Below are 18,221 nucleotides of genomic sequence, written 5' to 3' on the forward strand. Positions count from 1 at the left end.
CTTCCTCCTTTTCTTTCTTAACCTTGGCTTCTGCGTCTTCTTTTTCTTTCTGGGCTTTAGCTTCATCTTCTTCCTTTTCTTTTTTCACTTTAGCCTTAGCCATTTCCTTTTCTATTTTAGCTTTAGCTTCAGCTTCCTCCTTTTCTTTCTTGATCTTGGCTTCAGCATCCTCTTTTTCTTTCCGGGCTTTAGCTTCAGCTTCTTCCTTTTCTTTTTTCGCCTTAGCCTCAGCTGTTTCCTTTTCTTTTTTAGCTTTGGCTTCAGCTTCCTCTTTTTCTTTCTTACTCTTGGCATCAGCTTCCTCCTTTTCTTTCTTAACCTTGGCTTCTGCGTCCTCTTTTTCTTTCTGGGCTTTAGCTTCAGCTTCTTCCTTTTCTTTTTTCGCTCTAGCCTCAACCGTTTCCTTTTCTATTTTAGCTTTAGCTTCAGCTTCCTCCTTTTCTTTCTTAATCTTGGCTTCAGCATCCTCTTTTTCCTTCTGGGCTTTAGCTTCAGCTTCTTCTTTTTCTTTTTTCGCTTTAGCTTCAGCTTCTTCCTTTTCTTTTTTAGCTTTGGCTTCAGCTTCCTCTTTTTCTTTCTTACTCTTGGCATCAGCTTCCTCCTTTTCTTTCTTAATCTTGGCTTCTGCGTCCTCTTTTTTTTTCAGGGCTTTGGCTTCAGCTTCTTCCTTTTCTTTTTTCGCTTTAGCTATAGCCGTTTCCTTTTCTATTTTAGCTTTAGCTTCAGCTTCCTCCTTTTCTTTCTTAATCTTGGCTTCAACATCCTCTTTTTCCTTCTGGTCTTTAGCTTCAGCTTCTTCTTTTTCTTTTTTCGCTTTAGCTTCAGCTTCTTCCTTTTCTTTTTTAGCTTTGGCTTCAGCTTCCTCTTTTTCTTTCTTACTCTTGGCATCAGCTTCCTCCTTTTCTTTCTTAACCTTGGTTTCTGCGTCCTCTTTTTCTTTCTGGGCTTTAGCTTCAGCTTCTTCCTTTTCTTTATTCGCTTTAGCCTTAGCCGTTTCCTTTTCTATTTTAGCTTTAGCTTCAGCTTCCTCCTTTTCTTTCTTAATCTTGGCTTCAGCATCCTCTTTTTCTTTCTGGGCTTTAGCTTCAGCTTCTTCCTTTTCTTTTTTCGCCTTAGTCTCAGCTTCTTCCTTTTCTTTTTTCACATTAGCCTCAGCCTCTTCCTTTTCTTTTGTTGCTTTTGCTTCAGCATCCTCTTTTTCCTTTTTAACCTTAGCGTCAACTTCTTCCTTTTCTTTTTTTACTTTAACTTCAGCCTCTTCTTTTTCTTTTTTAGCTCTAGCTTCAACTTCCTCATTTTCTTTCTTAATCTTGGCTTCTGCATCCTCTTTTTCTTTCTGGGCTTTAGCTTCAGTTTCTTCATTTTCTTTTTTCGCTTTAGCCTCAGCATCGTCCTTTTCTTTTTTAGCTTTAGCTTCTGTTTCCTCCTTTTCTTTTTTTGCTTTTACTTTAGCTTCTTTCTTTTCTTCTTTAGCTTTAGCTTCGGCATCAGCTTTTTCTTCCTTGACTTTGGCTTCAGCTTCTTCCTTCTCTATATTGGCTTGGGTTTCAGCAACTTCTATTTCTTTCTCAGCCTTGTCTTTAACTTCTTCTTTTTCTTTCTGTGCTTTAATTTCAGCTTCCTCTTTTTCATGAATACTTGTATCTCCAGCTTCTTCTTTTTCTTTCTTGGCTTTTGTATCAACTTCATCCTGTTCTTTTTTTATGTTAACCTCAGCCTCCTCTATTTCTTTTTTTACTTTAGTTTCAGCCTTCTCCTTCTCGATTGTAGCATGGGCTACGACTTCTTTTTCCTCTTTTTCTTGGTTACATTTGGCTTCATTCTCTTTTTCTTGTTCGGCTTTAGCTTCAGCGTCCTCCTTTTCTTTCTTGGCTTTCTTGGCTATTTCAACATCCCCCTGTTGTTCTTCTAAAGCTTTGGCTCCAGGAACCTTTTCTTTTTCGGCTTTCACTTGATCTTTTTCCATATCTTTAGCCTTAGCATCAGCCTCTTTACTTTTAAGAAAGTGTTCGGCTACAGCCTCCTCTTCTTCTAAAGCTTTGGCGTCAGTCTCTTCTTTTTTAAATTCGGTTTCTGCCTCTTGCTTTTTTTCATGGTCTTTGGTTTCAGCGTCCTCCTTGTCTTTAGTGGCTTTGGTTTCAGTTTCTTTCTCCTCGTTTATAGCTTCGTCTTTTTCATTAATGACTGTGTCTTCAGATTCTTCCTTTTGTTGTTTGGCTTTAGCTTCAGTGTCCTCCTTTTCTTTCTTGGCCTTAATTTCAACGTCCTTCTGTTCTTTTTCAAATTTGATTTCGCCTTCAGACTCCTTCTTTACTTTGATCTTGATTTCAGCTTCGTCGCTTTCTTTCTCTATATCACCTCGCTTTTCTTCTTCTTCAGCAATATTTTTTTCAACTTTTTTAATGTCTTTACTAACTTTAGCATCAACTTTCTCGTTTTCTATTTTTGCACGGGCTTCAGTATTTTCTTTTGACGTAGTTGCTGTAGCATCTTCAATTTCTGTCTTGTGTTCAAGTTTAACTATTTCTCGTATCTTCACATCAGCCATTTCTTTGTCAGCTTTTTTTGCAATCGATTCGATCCCTTCATTTTCTTCTTTTTCTTTGGCGTCATCATTTAATTCTTTGGCTTGAGTTTCAGTTTCAGCCTGATCTTTCTTAGGTTCAGACTCATTCATTTCTTTTTTTGTTTTCAATTCAGCTTCTTTTTTCCGTATTAAAGTACTCTCATCTACCTCTTCTTTTTTACTTTCAATTTCACTTTTATTGTGTTCTTTATCAGACTCAAGTTTTACTTCTTTATTTATTGTAGATGCTGTTTCAACTTCTTTCTCCTTATCACTGCTTTTAGCTTCAGACTCCCATTTCTCTTTCTGTGCTTTGTGCATTTCATTTTCACCCCTATCTTTGGCCCTTTCCTCCTCTTTTTGTAGAGCCACGGTATCAGCATCCTCTTTTACTTTCTCTATTAAAAGATTTGCTTTAGATTCCATAACTTCTTCCTGTTTCTTTTGAACAGTCTCATCTGTTGGATGTTCCATTTCTTTACTTTTACTTGTTTCTTCGATCATCTTTTCATCATTTGATTCGATTTTGTCTTCTTCAGCACCTGTTTCTTTTGCTTCTATTTTATCTTTGAAAGACTCAGTAATCACAAGAATTTTTGATGCAATATTTTTAAATATTGGAATTTTCTCTTTTACTTCTAAAGTTTGTCTGGATTCGATAGAACCTAGGTAGCTATCTATATAATTTAAAGCGACGTGAGCATTTATGGATAGTGAAGGATCTATAACTGCTACACGGGGTAACACACATTCACGGATATTGGTTTTTAGTTCCTCTAAAATAATTTTAGTAAACGCTGCGTCACTTGGTAGCCTCGCGGTCTTATCAAGATTAACATAGAATTTAACATCCTCAAAATGATTCAACGCGTTCCTCAAAGACTTTGAAAACTTTTTCCAATCAGATTTATGCATGGCATGTTCATCAGCTTGAGATATTGTTGTAACATTCTTTATGGATCGAAGAAATAATTCTGAAGGTTTTCCATAATTTTCGTACATATACTGTTTTTGTATACTGGAAATAGTACTGCGCATATTAGAGATGCTGCCGTAAACAGAATGTACTGCTAATAAAATGTTTTCTTTTATGATAGGTGACAAGTTCGCTTCTGATTCGATGTCCTTCTCTAAAGAAAATACCTTGTCTTCTATTTGATTCAAACATTGAGAAACTTCTACGCCTTTCTCAATAAGTGTATCCGCATCACTTAAAAAGCTTACACGTAGCGTCTTTAGAATATCCTTGACATTATTAAGATTAGAAACAATATCATTGAGTTGACTTTGACCTTTCGTTTCAAACTTAGATGCATCTTCTAAAAGATTTACTGTTTCTTGTGTCTCAAGTGAACATTTTTCTAGCGTGTTTTGAGGCTTAGTTTCCTTCGCTACAGTTTTGTAAGCTTGTTCCTCTTGAGTTGTAGTCATATTTTTTGCTAACAGCTGAAGAGTAGCACAAGCCTCTTGCAACAGTTCCGGGGGGCTTTCTTCATTGATTTGTAATTGAACACTCCTCACATTGCACTCTAAATCCTCAAGAGTTTCATTGAGAGTGTCATCAGTAGAACCATCAGTATCTCTCTTGAGCTTAATGATGACCGTTTGTACTTCTTCCAGAGAATCTCGTAGGATCTCATTATCTTCAGCAGACCTGCCTTCTGATGATATATTAATTTTTTCGCTGACGTCTTGTAACAAGCTTTCAAGCCGCTGCATAGAATCCAGTTCAGTGACAGATGTCACTCTATCTGTAAATTAAAAATAATAGCATAAATTTCATATGTAAATTTAGTAGCAGTAGAGCTCCTCGCGAAAGAGTTCGTCCAGTACTGCCACCTTACCTATTTCTGCCACCAAGCAATAATGTTAGCATTACTAAGTTTCAGTTTTGAAGGGTGTTGGAGAAATTACAGGCGCATGGACTTGTCACGTTATGTCTCAGGGTAGCGGGCGCAGTGGTAGTGCCCCTCATATCTTTGCAATTTAAAACTCTGAGTGGCACTGGAACTGCTATGGACAGACGTGTCGCTTAAAATTAGGCACACGACTTAATCGTCCCGTCACAATAAAAATTAATTAATACGAATACATTAATCATCACAAAAAAAGGGTACCGACAAATTATGAGGAACAATATGCATACCAGTTTTAACAGCTGTAGCGCTTATTAAATCTTCTTGCAAATGCGTGACTAAATCTGCAACTTTTTGTATAAGCTCCGGATCGATGCTTGGAGAAACTTCTTCTACCGTGTCAAATGCAAGAACTTGTACGTAAGTTAGAATATCCTGCAATTTGTTTTCAAGCTTTGCTTGTTCGATTCGTGCCTCTTCCGCTACAGCAACAGTTTCCTCAGAACCAGTGAGGACTTCAATTGCAGCAATGGTATCCCGCAATTCTTTTGCAACGTTTAAAGATACCTTTAGCTCTTCAAAGTTGGGTAGAGCGGATAATTTGTCCACTGCTTCCAATGTTTCGGTAGAAATTAATTCTTCTATATGTCTTATGAGGCTTTGTTCTGTAAATTGAAAACAGTAGAACATTATTTTCCATATAGATAAATAAATAAGTAATAAAATATAAAAGCATTAAAGCTTTATGGTTCAGGCGGCTAACATTGCATAACATAGCAAAGGATATTGGTTGTTTTTTTTAATCGACTTAAAACAAGAAGGCGGTTCTCAATTGTTTTTAATATTTCTCTGAATTATTTTAATTGCGTTTTTTTAAGTGCATGTCACGCGATTACTCTGATATTTGTGAACCGAGTTCGATTATTGTTTTTTGTTGGAAACGAGGTTCAAGTTAAAAGAAAATATCCCACCTCTAATGGTGGCAAATTGGGGACGAATAAGGTTTATTGAATTTCACTCACTTTCCGTTAACCGATTTCCATAAACCTGCACGGCACATAAATATAATTTGAAAGAAAATCAATTGCTATGGTGACCTAGAGCTAATAAGGTGATGGAAATGGCAAACAGATGACACTCAACAGTGTACAGCAGCTACCTTTGCGTTTGGGCTCATATGATTCGTTTCGGTGAGGACTTCATTTTGCATTTCAGTTATCGTGGAGGAGACTACAGTAAAGAACACGATGAAAGCGAATAAGCAAACTTTTGAAGTCTATATTTGTTTTGTAAAAAAAATATTATTATTATATTGAATGATTTAATTAGATGTTACACACAGGAAGTAAAAATTTATGATTGATATGACAATTACCACACGTTACATAAGAAATTACCCATAAAATACACAATAACAAACTTGCAGAATATTTTGAAAACAAACATTTTAAGGCTGGTTTCTACGCGGTGGTTTCTACACTGCGGATTCTACGCGTGCGGACGGCCCGCAGGCGGACAGTCCGTACGAACCGCACGCACAGCTGTGAAACCAGACTACGTAATAATAATAAATTTTTAAAGCAAGTTGCAATTTACATTAATAAAGTAAGATAGACACGGAGTTATTGTTCTCTGCAGTGATACGGTGTCAAAAGTGTATGTATTAAAATGTGTGGTGTAATGTGTTAAATCTGTAAAGTATAATAACGTATTTTTTCAAAAAAAATTGGTTGTGAATAAATGTAGACCAATAGCCTGATAAGTCTCACAAGGAACTGTTGGCTGCAGGTGACACAATTATTTTTAAAGTATTCGAATTGCTTATGGTAATACTTAGATTAACGAAGTGTTATTTGTGTAAATGTGCAACATACCAGCAACTATAACTTGAGTTGGAATCACCCCTTCTTTATGAATAACTTCACTGGCTACTGCCAAATCTGCACCCTCACATTGAGCAATTTGTACATGAACAGTTTCAGTCCCCACAGCTGCACCAAATTCTGCTAATTTATCATCGCCGATTAGGTTCTTCATGTTGTCTTGTACATCAACTGTCTTAGGAGGAACTAATTCCTCTGATTGGAATTTCGCTGCTTCCACTCCACTGACCGCTACTCGTTCATCAGCAGCCATAGTTTTATCCGTCGATTGGGCTATTTCATTGGCAGCAGAGGAGATGTTTTCAATGAAAGTATCTTGTTCGATAACTAAGGCTGTATTTTCCTCTTTATCTTCTCTAAAAGGAGTTTCCGCTTCGACATTGACTGCTTCATCAAGCACAACGCTCATCAGTGGAACAATGGTTTCAATAGCCTGCTTGTTACCTGCTATGTCATTTTCAGAGGAAACTAGTTCTTCGGAAATTGTTACTTTATCTTCTTGTTTAATGTATTCATTGCCCAATTTCCGAACACGTTCTTGTTCTTGCTCGATCTCATTTCCGATCTCTGCTTGTTTTACTACAGCAACGAATAAAGTAAGGTCATCTTGGAGCTCACCAGCGACTTTAGCAATTTTCTGTAACGCATTACCGCTAATCACAGTGAGATCATGTGAGCAATCTTTTACCAGTACCTGTAGCGCTGTCAAGGTGTTTTGTAGGTGCTGCGCTATCTGCATCTGCTCACATCGCGAGTGGTTACCCTGCTCGGTACAAATTTCAGTGTCCACACAGTGTTGGCTGTGCACAATGCACTCCCGCAGCTCACAGGCAATACGCACCGACTGTTTCAACTCTTCAGCGTTCGCTTCTACCGACAACCTATCTAGTGCTTGCAATACGTCACCTGATACATATTCTTCAAGGTGCTGTAAGAGTGTATCTGAAATAGTGCATTTTGTGTGGTTTTAAATGGTCAAAAAGTAAATTGAAGCGTGTGTGAAATACATCCACGGGCACATTTAGCGGAACAAAAAAAAGTGAGAATATAAAACAGTAACGTTTACAACGTTTAAATTCATCAAAGCAAGTATATTAACATCTTTTAACATCGACTTAGTAAGCCTTCCTCAACCTTTATAAGAAAAAACTAACTTAACACACACACACAAAATGTATTTATTTTTTAGATATTGTGACAAAATAGAATCAGATTAGCGAATTTTTAAAAATTGTAACAGTTCAAATAACATTGTCTTAATGAAACTTTGACATATGAAAAATGTTTAAGTACATTTGCCTAGAGTTTAATATTGTTAACGAAATGTACAAGAACGCAAAATCATACTCGATCTACTCGACGTACCTGTATTATATAGTTGAAAATTAAAACAAATTAACCAACAATGTGACTGGTGATTAATTTTTTTTTACTAAACCTAAACGATTATTTTTTTTTATTAAAATGTATTTTTCGAGATGTAAGAGTGTATCTGCAATTATGGTAATTCACAAGTCCCATGTGCCTGTAATTTCACCAGCACCTTTACCCTTCCGAAACGCAGTAATGCTCTCTTACTGTTTTGCGGCTAAAACAAGTCAGGTGGCAGTCCTCCCCTGGATGAATGATAATTACGGTACCAGATGCATACGGTCGTATATGTGTGTGTGTGTGTGTATATTTATATAAAACCCATGTTACTAAACAAATTAAATTCATATACGAATATTGACACTATTACAAAAATTATGTGTTAGTAGTAGCAAACTTTGGAAACGTTAATTTCTAATTATGAATGTCCACATTTATATCCGCATTTCACTTATTCAACTATATGTGGTAAGTTAAATAGAAAGCTGTAACTTAATATGAAATTACCCGTCGGCGTTTCAACTTTGACTTCAACATCTGTCATTGTAGAGTCTTTAATTTCGTCTTCCAATTTTGTAACAGTATTTAGGTGTGACTCCGCTTCCAGCACAATTACGTTTTCCAATTTAGTAGCCAATGACGTAACTGGCTCCACGACAGTTTCTGTAGCCTGCTCTTTTGAAAGAGCTACTTCATTTTTAAACGTAACGGATTTATCAAATGCTTTCGATTTATCATCTTGTATTGTCCTTATAGTCGACTTGTCATCCTTAATTAATTCCTTAAGGATTTCGTGCTTGTTTTCAGAATTAGTAAAATCTGCCTGTAGGCCTGCAATTTGCTCGTGAAGCTGAGTGAAGAGTGCAGCCACGCGTTGTAAAGTTTGATCACCGATCACGGGCGCAAGTTCCTCTGCGTGATCAAGAACCATCACTTGTAGCGCAGAAAGTGCGCTCTGCAGCTGCTGTGCCAATGGAATCTGCTCTTCTTTTAAGGTGCTACTTATCTTGCCACTTGGTTCGGCAGATATAATGGCCTGATTGGTTATAATGCTTTCACGTAGCTCGCCCGCTACGCGCACTGACTGTTTAAACTCTTCAATTTTCCCTAGCGCCGATAACTTATCGAACGCTTCCACCAATTCTTCCGATAAGTATTCCTCGAGATGGTGTAACAGTGTATCTGTAATAGTGTTATTACATTTTTTGAAATCCAATTCAATCTAATCTGATTAAGGTGTTTTAATTAGGTACTGATTTGGAAATAGTAACCTTTATGATTCAGTTTAGTACTATATTTATGACAACAAAAGTGTCATCGTGATGAATTCTATTATTTTGACTACGACATGGTTAATTATAAATTATTTCATTTTTACCCTAAATACATCTTTCTGGCATTAGTTGGTTAACGTAAAGCATTAACTGGACCGTGTTCTGCATAAACGTGTTAACCTACAAAATGACAGTTTCGAGATATTGAGCATTAAACATTTTTGGCTACTTTTTGTCATTACTCATTTAAAGAATTCTGTAGATTTCTTTTTATTATACATAATTAATATATAATATATTATATATTCATTAAATTAGACGCTACTCAAAGCTCTCACAACAACAGCCCTATTAACCCTACTTTCATGCTTCTTCTGTCACACCCAATGCTCACTACCGTACATCAGGGTTGGAATACGCACTGTTTTGACACGCTACCAATAAAGACATACAGAGCTCCACTTACCTGATTTCGACTGTTACTTCCCGTTCAATATCATCTTCACACTAACCATCTCTTATCAATATACTACTCAGCCAGCTACACAATTTTTTTGACTCAAATACGCCTTCGTTCCTTTTCTTTTAGATTGAAATAAAACAATTTTTATTTTTCGCAATAAATATCTCGGAAAGTATGCCATTAGCCAAACTCTTATTTTAGCAGTAAAATGTCCCTTATTCTAATCGCTCAATCCTTTCACAATCTATATAATTTTCCTGTCCGTCCACATCATGGACCAAATTTTAAGTATTTACATTTGTAAAAAAAGTTTATAATGTGTTAGCGTACTTAAACTAAATCGTTTCAAACCACGTTGTAAGATATGTTTTGTAATTCGTATTTATGGTTTAACCACACATAACACGTTTTTGCGAAAATCGCCTAAGAGCCGAAATTTTCGGTTTCGTGAAGACATTTTCTTTATTTAACAATTACTACGTTTTTTAATGATGTTGGTGAAAAGAATAATAAACATTATGTTACAAGGTATAACCAGATTGCATTCATTACTCATTTTACAATTCTCTGTGAGTTAACTAATTTATGCAGAACACGGCCCAACTTACACAATACGAAATTACCAGTTGTCGGCGATGAAACTTCGACCACTTTGTCAGATTGTGCTAAGCCTTTTACTTCATTCTCACCAATAATATTACTAGCTGCTTCGTTATTATGTCCTTCAAGGGTTACACATTCTTGTAAAATGACTTCTTTTTTCAGAAGAACACCAACTTCTTCCTTCTCCAGTTTATCGTCGTCGACAACTACGCCCTTTGTTTCACCTACTGCAAGTTGTTGCTCTATGGCTGTAAACGTTTCCGTAGGTACTAAGTGTACCATTTGTTTCATTTCCACAATAGCAATACTGTCAGTACTATCCAAAGAAGCAACTTGTTCAAAACTGACGATTCCAGTTTCTTTGGCGTCGGCTTTTAGTTGTGATTCCGCTTCCAGAATAACCACATTTTCCGTTTTGGCAGCCAATAAGGTAACCCGCTCCACGTCAGTTTCCGTAGCCTGCTCTTCGAGTACTACTTCTTTGTCAAATGTAGTCGTTTCGTGAACAACTGCCGGTTTTCCTTCCTGTCCTGTCATTAAAGACGAATTTTCAAGCATAAACAAATCTTTAAAGATTTCTTGCACAGATTCACAATTTGCAATGTCCGTTTGTGGTAGAGCCATTTGCACTACAGCAATAACTGTAGAAAGGTCGTTGTGAAGCTGAGTGGCGACTTCTGCCACGCGCTGCAATACCCGATCGCTGACCACAGGAGTAAGTTCGGGTGCATGATCCAAAACCAGTACTTGTAACGTGGAAAGAGCTATCTGTAGCTGCTGTACCAATAGACTTTGCTCACTTTTTACAGCGCCGCTTATCTGGTTGCTCGGCTCCGCAGTCACAATACTCAAATTGGCTACAATTCTGTCACGTAACTCGCTCGCTATTTGCACAGACAGTTTAAACTCTTCAGTCTTCCTTACTTCTGATAACTTATCTAACGCTTCCACCAATTCTTTCGATATATATTCCTCGAGATGGTGTAGGAGTGTATCTGTAATAGTGTACTGATTATTTTTTAAATCTAGTCGATCTTAACAATTTGTTTTAAGGTTCTTAACTATACGAGTACATGTGTTTGAAGTGGGAATTTATTGGGAATTTATAGATTTTATGGTGCATATTATTTGTCTATTTAGAACCACAATGGTGTCAACTACTTTACTTTGGCAATGATATTGTTAATCATCAATTATTACAATTTAACCCTAATCATATGTTGTTGGCATTAGTTCGTTAATGAAAAATGTAATACGAAATTACCAGTTGTCGGCGAAGAAACATCGATCGCTTTTACAGATTTTAAAGAGTCCTTTATTTCATCAACATCACACGCTGGTTCCATATTAGAAGATTTAAGGTTGACATTGTCATTCAAAGTAACTTCTGTTTTCATCATCGTTTTGTCATCGCTAAAGACTATGTCTTTTGTGTCGTCTATTGCAACGTGTTGCTCTGTGTCCACAAACATTTCTGTGGGTGCTAATATGTCTGACTCCAATATCAAGGTTTCCACTATACTCACTGCTACACTTTTAGCAGTTTCAATAGTTTCGTCTTCTGTTTGTTTTACTTCCACAATAGCAGCATTGTCAGCACTATCTATATAAGCAACTTCTTCAAAACTAACGTGTTCAGTTTTTTTGGCATAATCTTTTAGTTGTGATTCCGCTTCAAGAATAGCCACGTTTTTCGTTTTGACAACCAATGAGGATATTGGCTTCGCGTCAGTTTCTGTAGCCTGCTCTTCGAGTACTACTTCTTTTTCAAACGTGATTGTTTCATGAACTGTTGGTTTTCCTTCCTGACTCCTTCCTGACATTGTAGACGAATTTTCAAACGAGTCTTTAAGAATTTTTTGTTCGGTTTTACAATTTGCAATGCCCGTTTGTAGTAATGCGACTTGCACTTCGGCAACAACTGTAGAAATGTCATCGTGAAGCTGAGTGGCGACTTCAGTCACGCGCTGCAATGCTTGATCGCCAATCATAGGAGCAAATTCGGGTGCATGATCTAGAACCAGTACTTGCAACGCAGAAAGAGCACGCTGCAGTTGTTGCACCAACGGAACTTGTTCAGTTTGTACAACTCCAAATATCTGGCCACTACGCTCTTCAGCCACGATTTTCAAATTAGACACAATGCTCTCGCGTAGGTCACTCGCTATTTGCACTGACTGTTTAAACTCTTCAGTATTCCCTACTACCGATAACTTATCTAACGCTTCCACCAATTCATCCGATATGTATTCCTCGAGATGGTGTAAAAGTGTATCTGTAATGGTGTAATTAAATATTGACATTAAGTGAATACCATAATGTTTTAATACGATGCGAATGTTAAGTAAAATTACTCCTAAGAAGCTTTAAAAGATCTGGGACAAACATTTAGAGAAATTCATAAGGTCTGCTGACTCGATCTGTAGCTCAGTTGGAAGAGCAGTAGCCCTAGTTTGGCATATAGACGCAGGTTCGAGTCCTGTCAGAACAGAACAGAATTTTTCTTTATGTTCGAGTTTTGTATTAAGAAGTGTATTTAAAGCTTTTTTAATCAAATCATAATACCAATTTAAATTTTTTTAGACTCCTTATGAATTTTAATCTGTAGAGCAAGCACGACATGGCGCGGCTTGCGCGAGGGCGGCATACGCGAGATACTGCTATTCTCGCATAGACAACACGCGCTTTATCTCGCTCTCTCGCAAATCGCGTACTACTGTGCTAGCCCTACAGGTGCTTATTTGAAATTAAATATATGTAGCTTTTTCGATGTAATATAATACTTTAATATTACAAAAAACGTATCCCTATAATGAACTTCATTATTTTAAGTGACAATAGTAATCGTGAATATTACAGTTAACCCAATTTCATCTTTTACTTGGTTAATGTAAAATGGTAGCTTATATAGTATGAAATTACCAGTTCTCGGCGCTGAAAGTTCGACTACTTTGTTAGATTTTATTGAGCCTTTTACTGCATTCGCACTAATAACATTACTGGCTGCTTCATTATTAGGAGCTTCAAATTTGACATTATCATCCATAGTAGCTTTTGTTTTTAGCAAAACACCAACGTCTTTTTCTTTGTCATCGTCGACGACTACGCTCTTTGTGTCGTCTATTGCAACTTCTTGCTCTTTGACTACAAACGCTTCCGTAGATACTAATACATCTGAGTCCAACGTCATGGTTTCCACTTTACTTAATGCTACACTTTCAGCGAAAATAGTTTCTTCCTCTGTTTGTTTCGTGTCCGTTATAGAAGCATTGTCAGCACTGCCCAAAGAAGCAACGTATTCAAAGCCGACGAAACCAGTATCTTTGGCATCATCTTTTATGTGTGATTCCGCTTCCAGAATAACCACGTTTTTCGTTGTGGCGCCCATTGAAACAACTGGTTCCACGTCAGTACTTGCAGTCTGCTCCTCGAGTACTACTTCATTTTCGAATGTACTTGTTTTATGAACAACTGCCGATTTTCCTTCCTGTCCTGTCATTATAGACGTATTTTCAAGCATAAATGAGTCTTTACGGATTTCTTGCTCGATTTCAGAACTTGCAATGTCTGTTTGTAGTAGTGCGGCTTGCGCTACGGCAACAACTGTAGAAAGGTTATCGTGAAGCTGAGTGGCGACTTCTGCCACGCGTTGCAATGCTCGCTCGCTGACCACAGGAGTAAGTTCCAGTGCATGATCCAAAACCAGTACTCGTAAAGCAGAAAGAGCTGTCTGTAGCTGCTGCACCAATAGACCTTGTTCACTTTTTACAGCGCCGCTTATCTGGTCACTCGGCTTCGCTGCCACAATATTTACATTAGTTACAATGCTGTCACGTAATTCGCTCGCTACTTGCACTGACTGTTTAAACTCTTCAGTCTTCGCTACTTCGGATAACTTATCTAACGCTTCCACCAATTCTTTCGATATGTATTCCTCAAGATGATGTAGGAGTGTATCTGTAATAGTGTAATTATTTTTTTTTAGTGTAATCGATCTTATTATGGCAACGTATATGTGATAATTTGTAAGGAATTTATTGGGAAATTATAGCTTTTATGACGCATATTAGTTGTTTATTTAGTAACACAAAAGTGTTAACTTTTTTTTCCTGTAATACTATTAATGATTAATTATTCCAATTTTGTCTTGTTGTCATTAGTTCCTTAATGTAAAACGATACCTTATAAATATAATACCAAATTACCAGTTGCAGGCGATGAAACATCGAACAATTTTATAGATTTTGCAGAGTTCTTTACTTCATTGACACTAACGATATCACCGGTTGCATCCTTATTAGAGGCGTCAAGGTTGACATTGTCATCCAAAGTAATTTCTATTTTCAGAAAAACATCAATTTCTTTCACTTTAGCATCGTCGATCACTACGCCTTTTTTGTCGTGTATTATGTCTTGTTGCTCTGTGGCTACAAACGTTTTCTTAGGTACTAACACGTCTGACGTCATGGTTTCTACTGTACTCAATGCCACACTTTCAGCGGAAATAGTTTTGTTTTCTGTTTGTTTCATTTCCACAATAGCAGCATTGTTAGCACTATCAATATAAAAAAATTGTTCAAAACTGACATCTCCAGTTTCTTTGATATAATTCTTTAGTTGTAATTCTATTTCCAGAATAACCACATCTTCCGTTTTAGCAGCCAATAAGGCAATCCGCTCCACGTCAGTTTCTGTAGCCTGCTCTTCGAGTACTACTTCTTTTTCAAATGTGATTGTTTCGTGAACAACTGCCGGTTTTCCTTCCTGTCCTGTCATTAAAGACGAATTTTCAAGCATAAACGAATCTTTGTGGATTTCTTGGACAAATTCACAATTTGCAATGTCTGTTTGTAGTATTGCATCATGCGCTACGGCAATAACTGTAGAAAGGTCATCGTGAAGCTGAGTGGCGACCTCTGCCACACGCTGCAATGCTCAATCGCTGATCACAGGAGTAAGTTCGGGTGCATGATCCAAAACCAGTATTTGTAACGCAGAAAGAGCTATCTGTAGCTGCTGCACCAATGGAACTTGCTTTTTACAGCGCCGCTTATCTGGTTGCTCGGCTCTGCAGTCACAATATTTAAATTAGCTACAATGCTGTCACGTAACTCGCTCGCTACTTGCACTGACTGTTTAAACTCTTCAGCTTTACCTACTTCTGATAACTTATCTAAAGTGTCTACCAATTCTTCCGATATGTATTCCTCGAGATGGTGTAAAAGTGTATCTGTAATAGTGTAATTAATAGTTTTTTTACATCTATTCAGTCTTATTATGACAACGGAAATATAGAAATTTGTTTAAGTTTCTTAATTATTTACTTAAGAAATTAGTAGCTTTCTTAATGCGTATTTGTTGTTTATTTGCAACCACAACAATATCGACTTCTTTATGTTGGCTATGATATTGTTAATCATTAATTATTACAATTTTACCCCAATTTCATCTTGTTGGCATTAAGTCGTTAATGTAACAATATATATGAAATTACCAACTGTCGGCGATGAAACATCGATCGCTTTTAAATATTTTGTAGGGTCTTTTAGTACATCGACACCAATGACATCACAGGCTGCTTCCTTATTAGAAACTTCAAGGTTGACATTGTCATCCAAAGTAGCTTCAGTTTTCAGTAAAACATCAACTTCTTTCATTTTGTCATCGTTGACGATTACGCCTTTTGTGTCGTCTATTACAACATGATGTTCTGTGGCTACAAACGTTTCCGTAGGTATTATTACATCTGAGTCCAACGTCATGGTTTCCACTTTACTCACTGCTACATTTTTAGCGGAAATAGTTTCATCATCTGTTTGTGTTATTTCCACAATAGCAGCATTGTCAACGCTGTCTATATAAGCAACTTGTTCAAAACTGACTTCTTCAGTTTTTTTGACACCATCTTTAAGTTGTGATTCCACTTCCAGAATAACCACGTTTTCCGTTTTGACAGACGATGAAGCAACTGTCTCCAAGTCAGTTTCTGTAGCATGCTTTTCGAGTACCATTTCTTTTTTAAATTTAGTTGTTTCATGAACTGTTGGTTTTCCTTCCTGACTCCTTCCTGACATTGTAGACGAATTTTCAAACGAGTCTTTAAGAATTTCTTGTTCGGTTTTACAATTTGCAATGCCCGTTTGTAGTAATGCTACTTGCGCTTCGGCAACAACTGTAGAAAGGTCATCGTAAAGCTGAGTGGCGACTTCTGCCACGCGCTGCAATGCTTGATAACCAATCACAGGAGGAAGTTCGGGTGCATGGTCTAGAAATATCATTTGTAACGCATAAAGACCACTCTGCAGCTGCTGCGCCAACGGAACTGGTTCAGTTTGTACGGCGCCTCTTATTTGCCTACTAGACTCCTCAGCCATGATTTTCAAATTAGACGTAATGCTGTCACATAACTCGTTCGCTATTAGTACTGACTGTTGAAACTCTTCAGTCTTCCCTACTTCTGATAACTTATCTAGTGCTTACACCAATTCATCCGATATATATTCATTAAAATGGTGTAGAAGTGTATCTGTAATAGTGTACTTTTTAAAAATCTAATCAATGTTATCATGACAATGGAAATGTAATGATTTATTTCAAATTTCTGAAGTGCACATGTGTTTTTAAAAATCTAATCAATGTTATCATGACAATGGAAATGTAATGATTTATTTCAAATTTCTGAAGTGCACATGTGTTTACTGTAGGCCTTTATTGAGAAATTACAGTTTTGAAGATGCACATTCGTTATTTGTTTTGTTTAGTTTAGTTTAGTTTAATTCTCTCAACATTACATATTTCATATAAATACAATTGCATGTCACCTTATACTCTGCTCTTCGAAAAGTGAGCGTCAGTTTACAAAATAATGAGACATAATTATATAATAGTAAGTCATACACAGTACACAGTGGTGTACATATACAAATGAAGATAATTAATGAAACTAATAAATAATTTAATTAAACTAACAATATCAAGTGTAGATACTACAGTATATTTAATTACAGGAAATGTCAATACGGATTCTTAATAAATAATAAATATAAATTAAAGTATAGTAATACGGTCACTGTCAAATTCATTAATAAATATAACAATTTATTTGTTTGTATAGTACTTGGAATATACTCTGTTACTGAGTAAAGGGATTTCCAATAAAAGGTTGTTCAGCTTGCGCCTGAACGTTTCCTAACAAAATTAATTTTTTAGTTCATATTTACAATTAATTTCATCTTGTTAGCATTAGTTAATTAATGTAAAGCGATAAGTTATGTAATACAAATTACCAGTTATCGTCGCTGAAATTTCGACCACTTTGTCAGACTTAGCTGATATTTTTACTTCGTCTTCACTAACAATATTAGTGGCGGCTTCATTATTAGGAGCTTCAAGGTTGACATTTTCATTCAAAGTGACTTCTGTTTTTAGTAAAACACCAACGTTTTCCACTTTGTCATTGTCGATGACTACGGCCTTTGTGCCGTTTATTGCAACTGGTTGCTCTGTGTCTACAAACGTTTCCGTAGGTACTAATATTTCTGAGTCCAACGTCATGGTTTCCAATTTACTCACTGCTACACATTCAGCAGAAATAGTTTCATCTTTTGTTTGTTTTGTGTCCACAGAAGAAAGTTGTTCAAAAATGACAATTTCAGTTCCTTTGGCATCATCTTTTAGTTGTGATTCTGCTTCCAGAATAACTAGGCTTTCCGTTTTGGCGGCCAATGAGGCAACTGGCTCCACGTCAGTTTCTGTAGCCTGCTCTTCGTGTACTACTTCTTTTTCAAATGCAGTCGTTTCATCAACAACTGCCGGTTTTCCTTCCTGTTCTGTCATTATACACAAATTTTCAAGCATAATCGAGTCTTTACGGATTTCCTGCTTGGTTTTACAATTTGCAATGTCTGTTTGTGCGACTTGCGCTACGGCTACAAATGTAGCAAGGTCATCGTGAAGCTGAGCGGCCACTTCTGCCACATGCTGCAGTGCTTGATCACCAATCACAGGAGGAAGTTCGGGTGCATGATCTAGAAGCAGCAATTGTAGCGCATAAAGACCACTCTGCAGCTGCTGCACTAACGGAAGTTGTTGAGTTTGTACGGCGCATCTTATCTGCCTACTAGACTCCTCAGACACGATTTTCAAATTAGACGTAATACTGTCACGTAATTCGCTCGCTACTTGCACGGACTGTTTAAACTCTTC

General features: G+C 36.9%; 1 protein-coding gene across 1 annotated transcript in view; it reads right to left on the reverse strand.

Annotated features, from left to right (window-relative positions):
- LOC113239161 (titin homolog) overlaps positions 1 to 18,221 on the reverse strand; it is a 111,961-nt gene that overhangs the window by 23,372 nt on the left and 70,368 nt on the right. Inside the window, exons 18-30 of the mRNA XM_026476033.1 lie at positions 17,303 to 18,206; positions 15,511 to 16,485; positions 15,052 to 15,246; positions 14,222 to 14,785; positions 12,939 to 13,973; positions 11,281 to 12,291; positions 10,037 to 11,011; positions 8,184 to 8,858; positions 6,297 to 7,247; positions 4,713 to 5,087; positions 1,475 to 4,317; positions 1,256 to 1,426; positions 23 to 1,210 (exon numbers count right to left, since the gene is read on the reverse strand). Of these exons, the coding sequence (XP_026331818.1) occupies positions 23 to 1,210; positions 1,256 to 1,426; positions 1,475 to 4,317; positions 4,713 to 5,087; positions 6,297 to 7,247; positions 8,184 to 8,858; positions 10,037 to 11,011; positions 11,281 to 12,291; positions 12,939 to 13,973; positions 14,222 to 14,785; positions 15,052 to 15,246; positions 15,511 to 16,485; positions 17,303 to 18,206 (11,862 nt within the window). The remainder of the gene's footprint in view (positions 1 to 22; positions 1,211 to 1,255; positions 1,427 to 1,474; positions 4,318 to 4,712; positions 5,088 to 6,296; positions 7,248 to 8,183; positions 8,859 to 10,036; positions 11,012 to 11,280; positions 12,292 to 12,938; positions 13,974 to 14,221; positions 14,786 to 15,051; positions 15,247 to 15,510; positions 16,486 to 17,302; positions 18,207 to 18,221) is intronic.

The sequence above is a fragment of the Hyposmocoma kahamanoa genome, unplaced genomic scaffold (genome assembly GCF_003589595.1).
Source record: "Hyposmocoma kahamanoa isolate Upper Pololo Valley unplaced genomic scaffold, ASM358959v1 99702, whole genome shotgun sequence".
NCBI lineage: Eukaryota > Metazoa > Arthropoda > Insecta > Lepidoptera > Cosmopterigidae > Hyposmocoma > Hyposmocoma kahamanoa.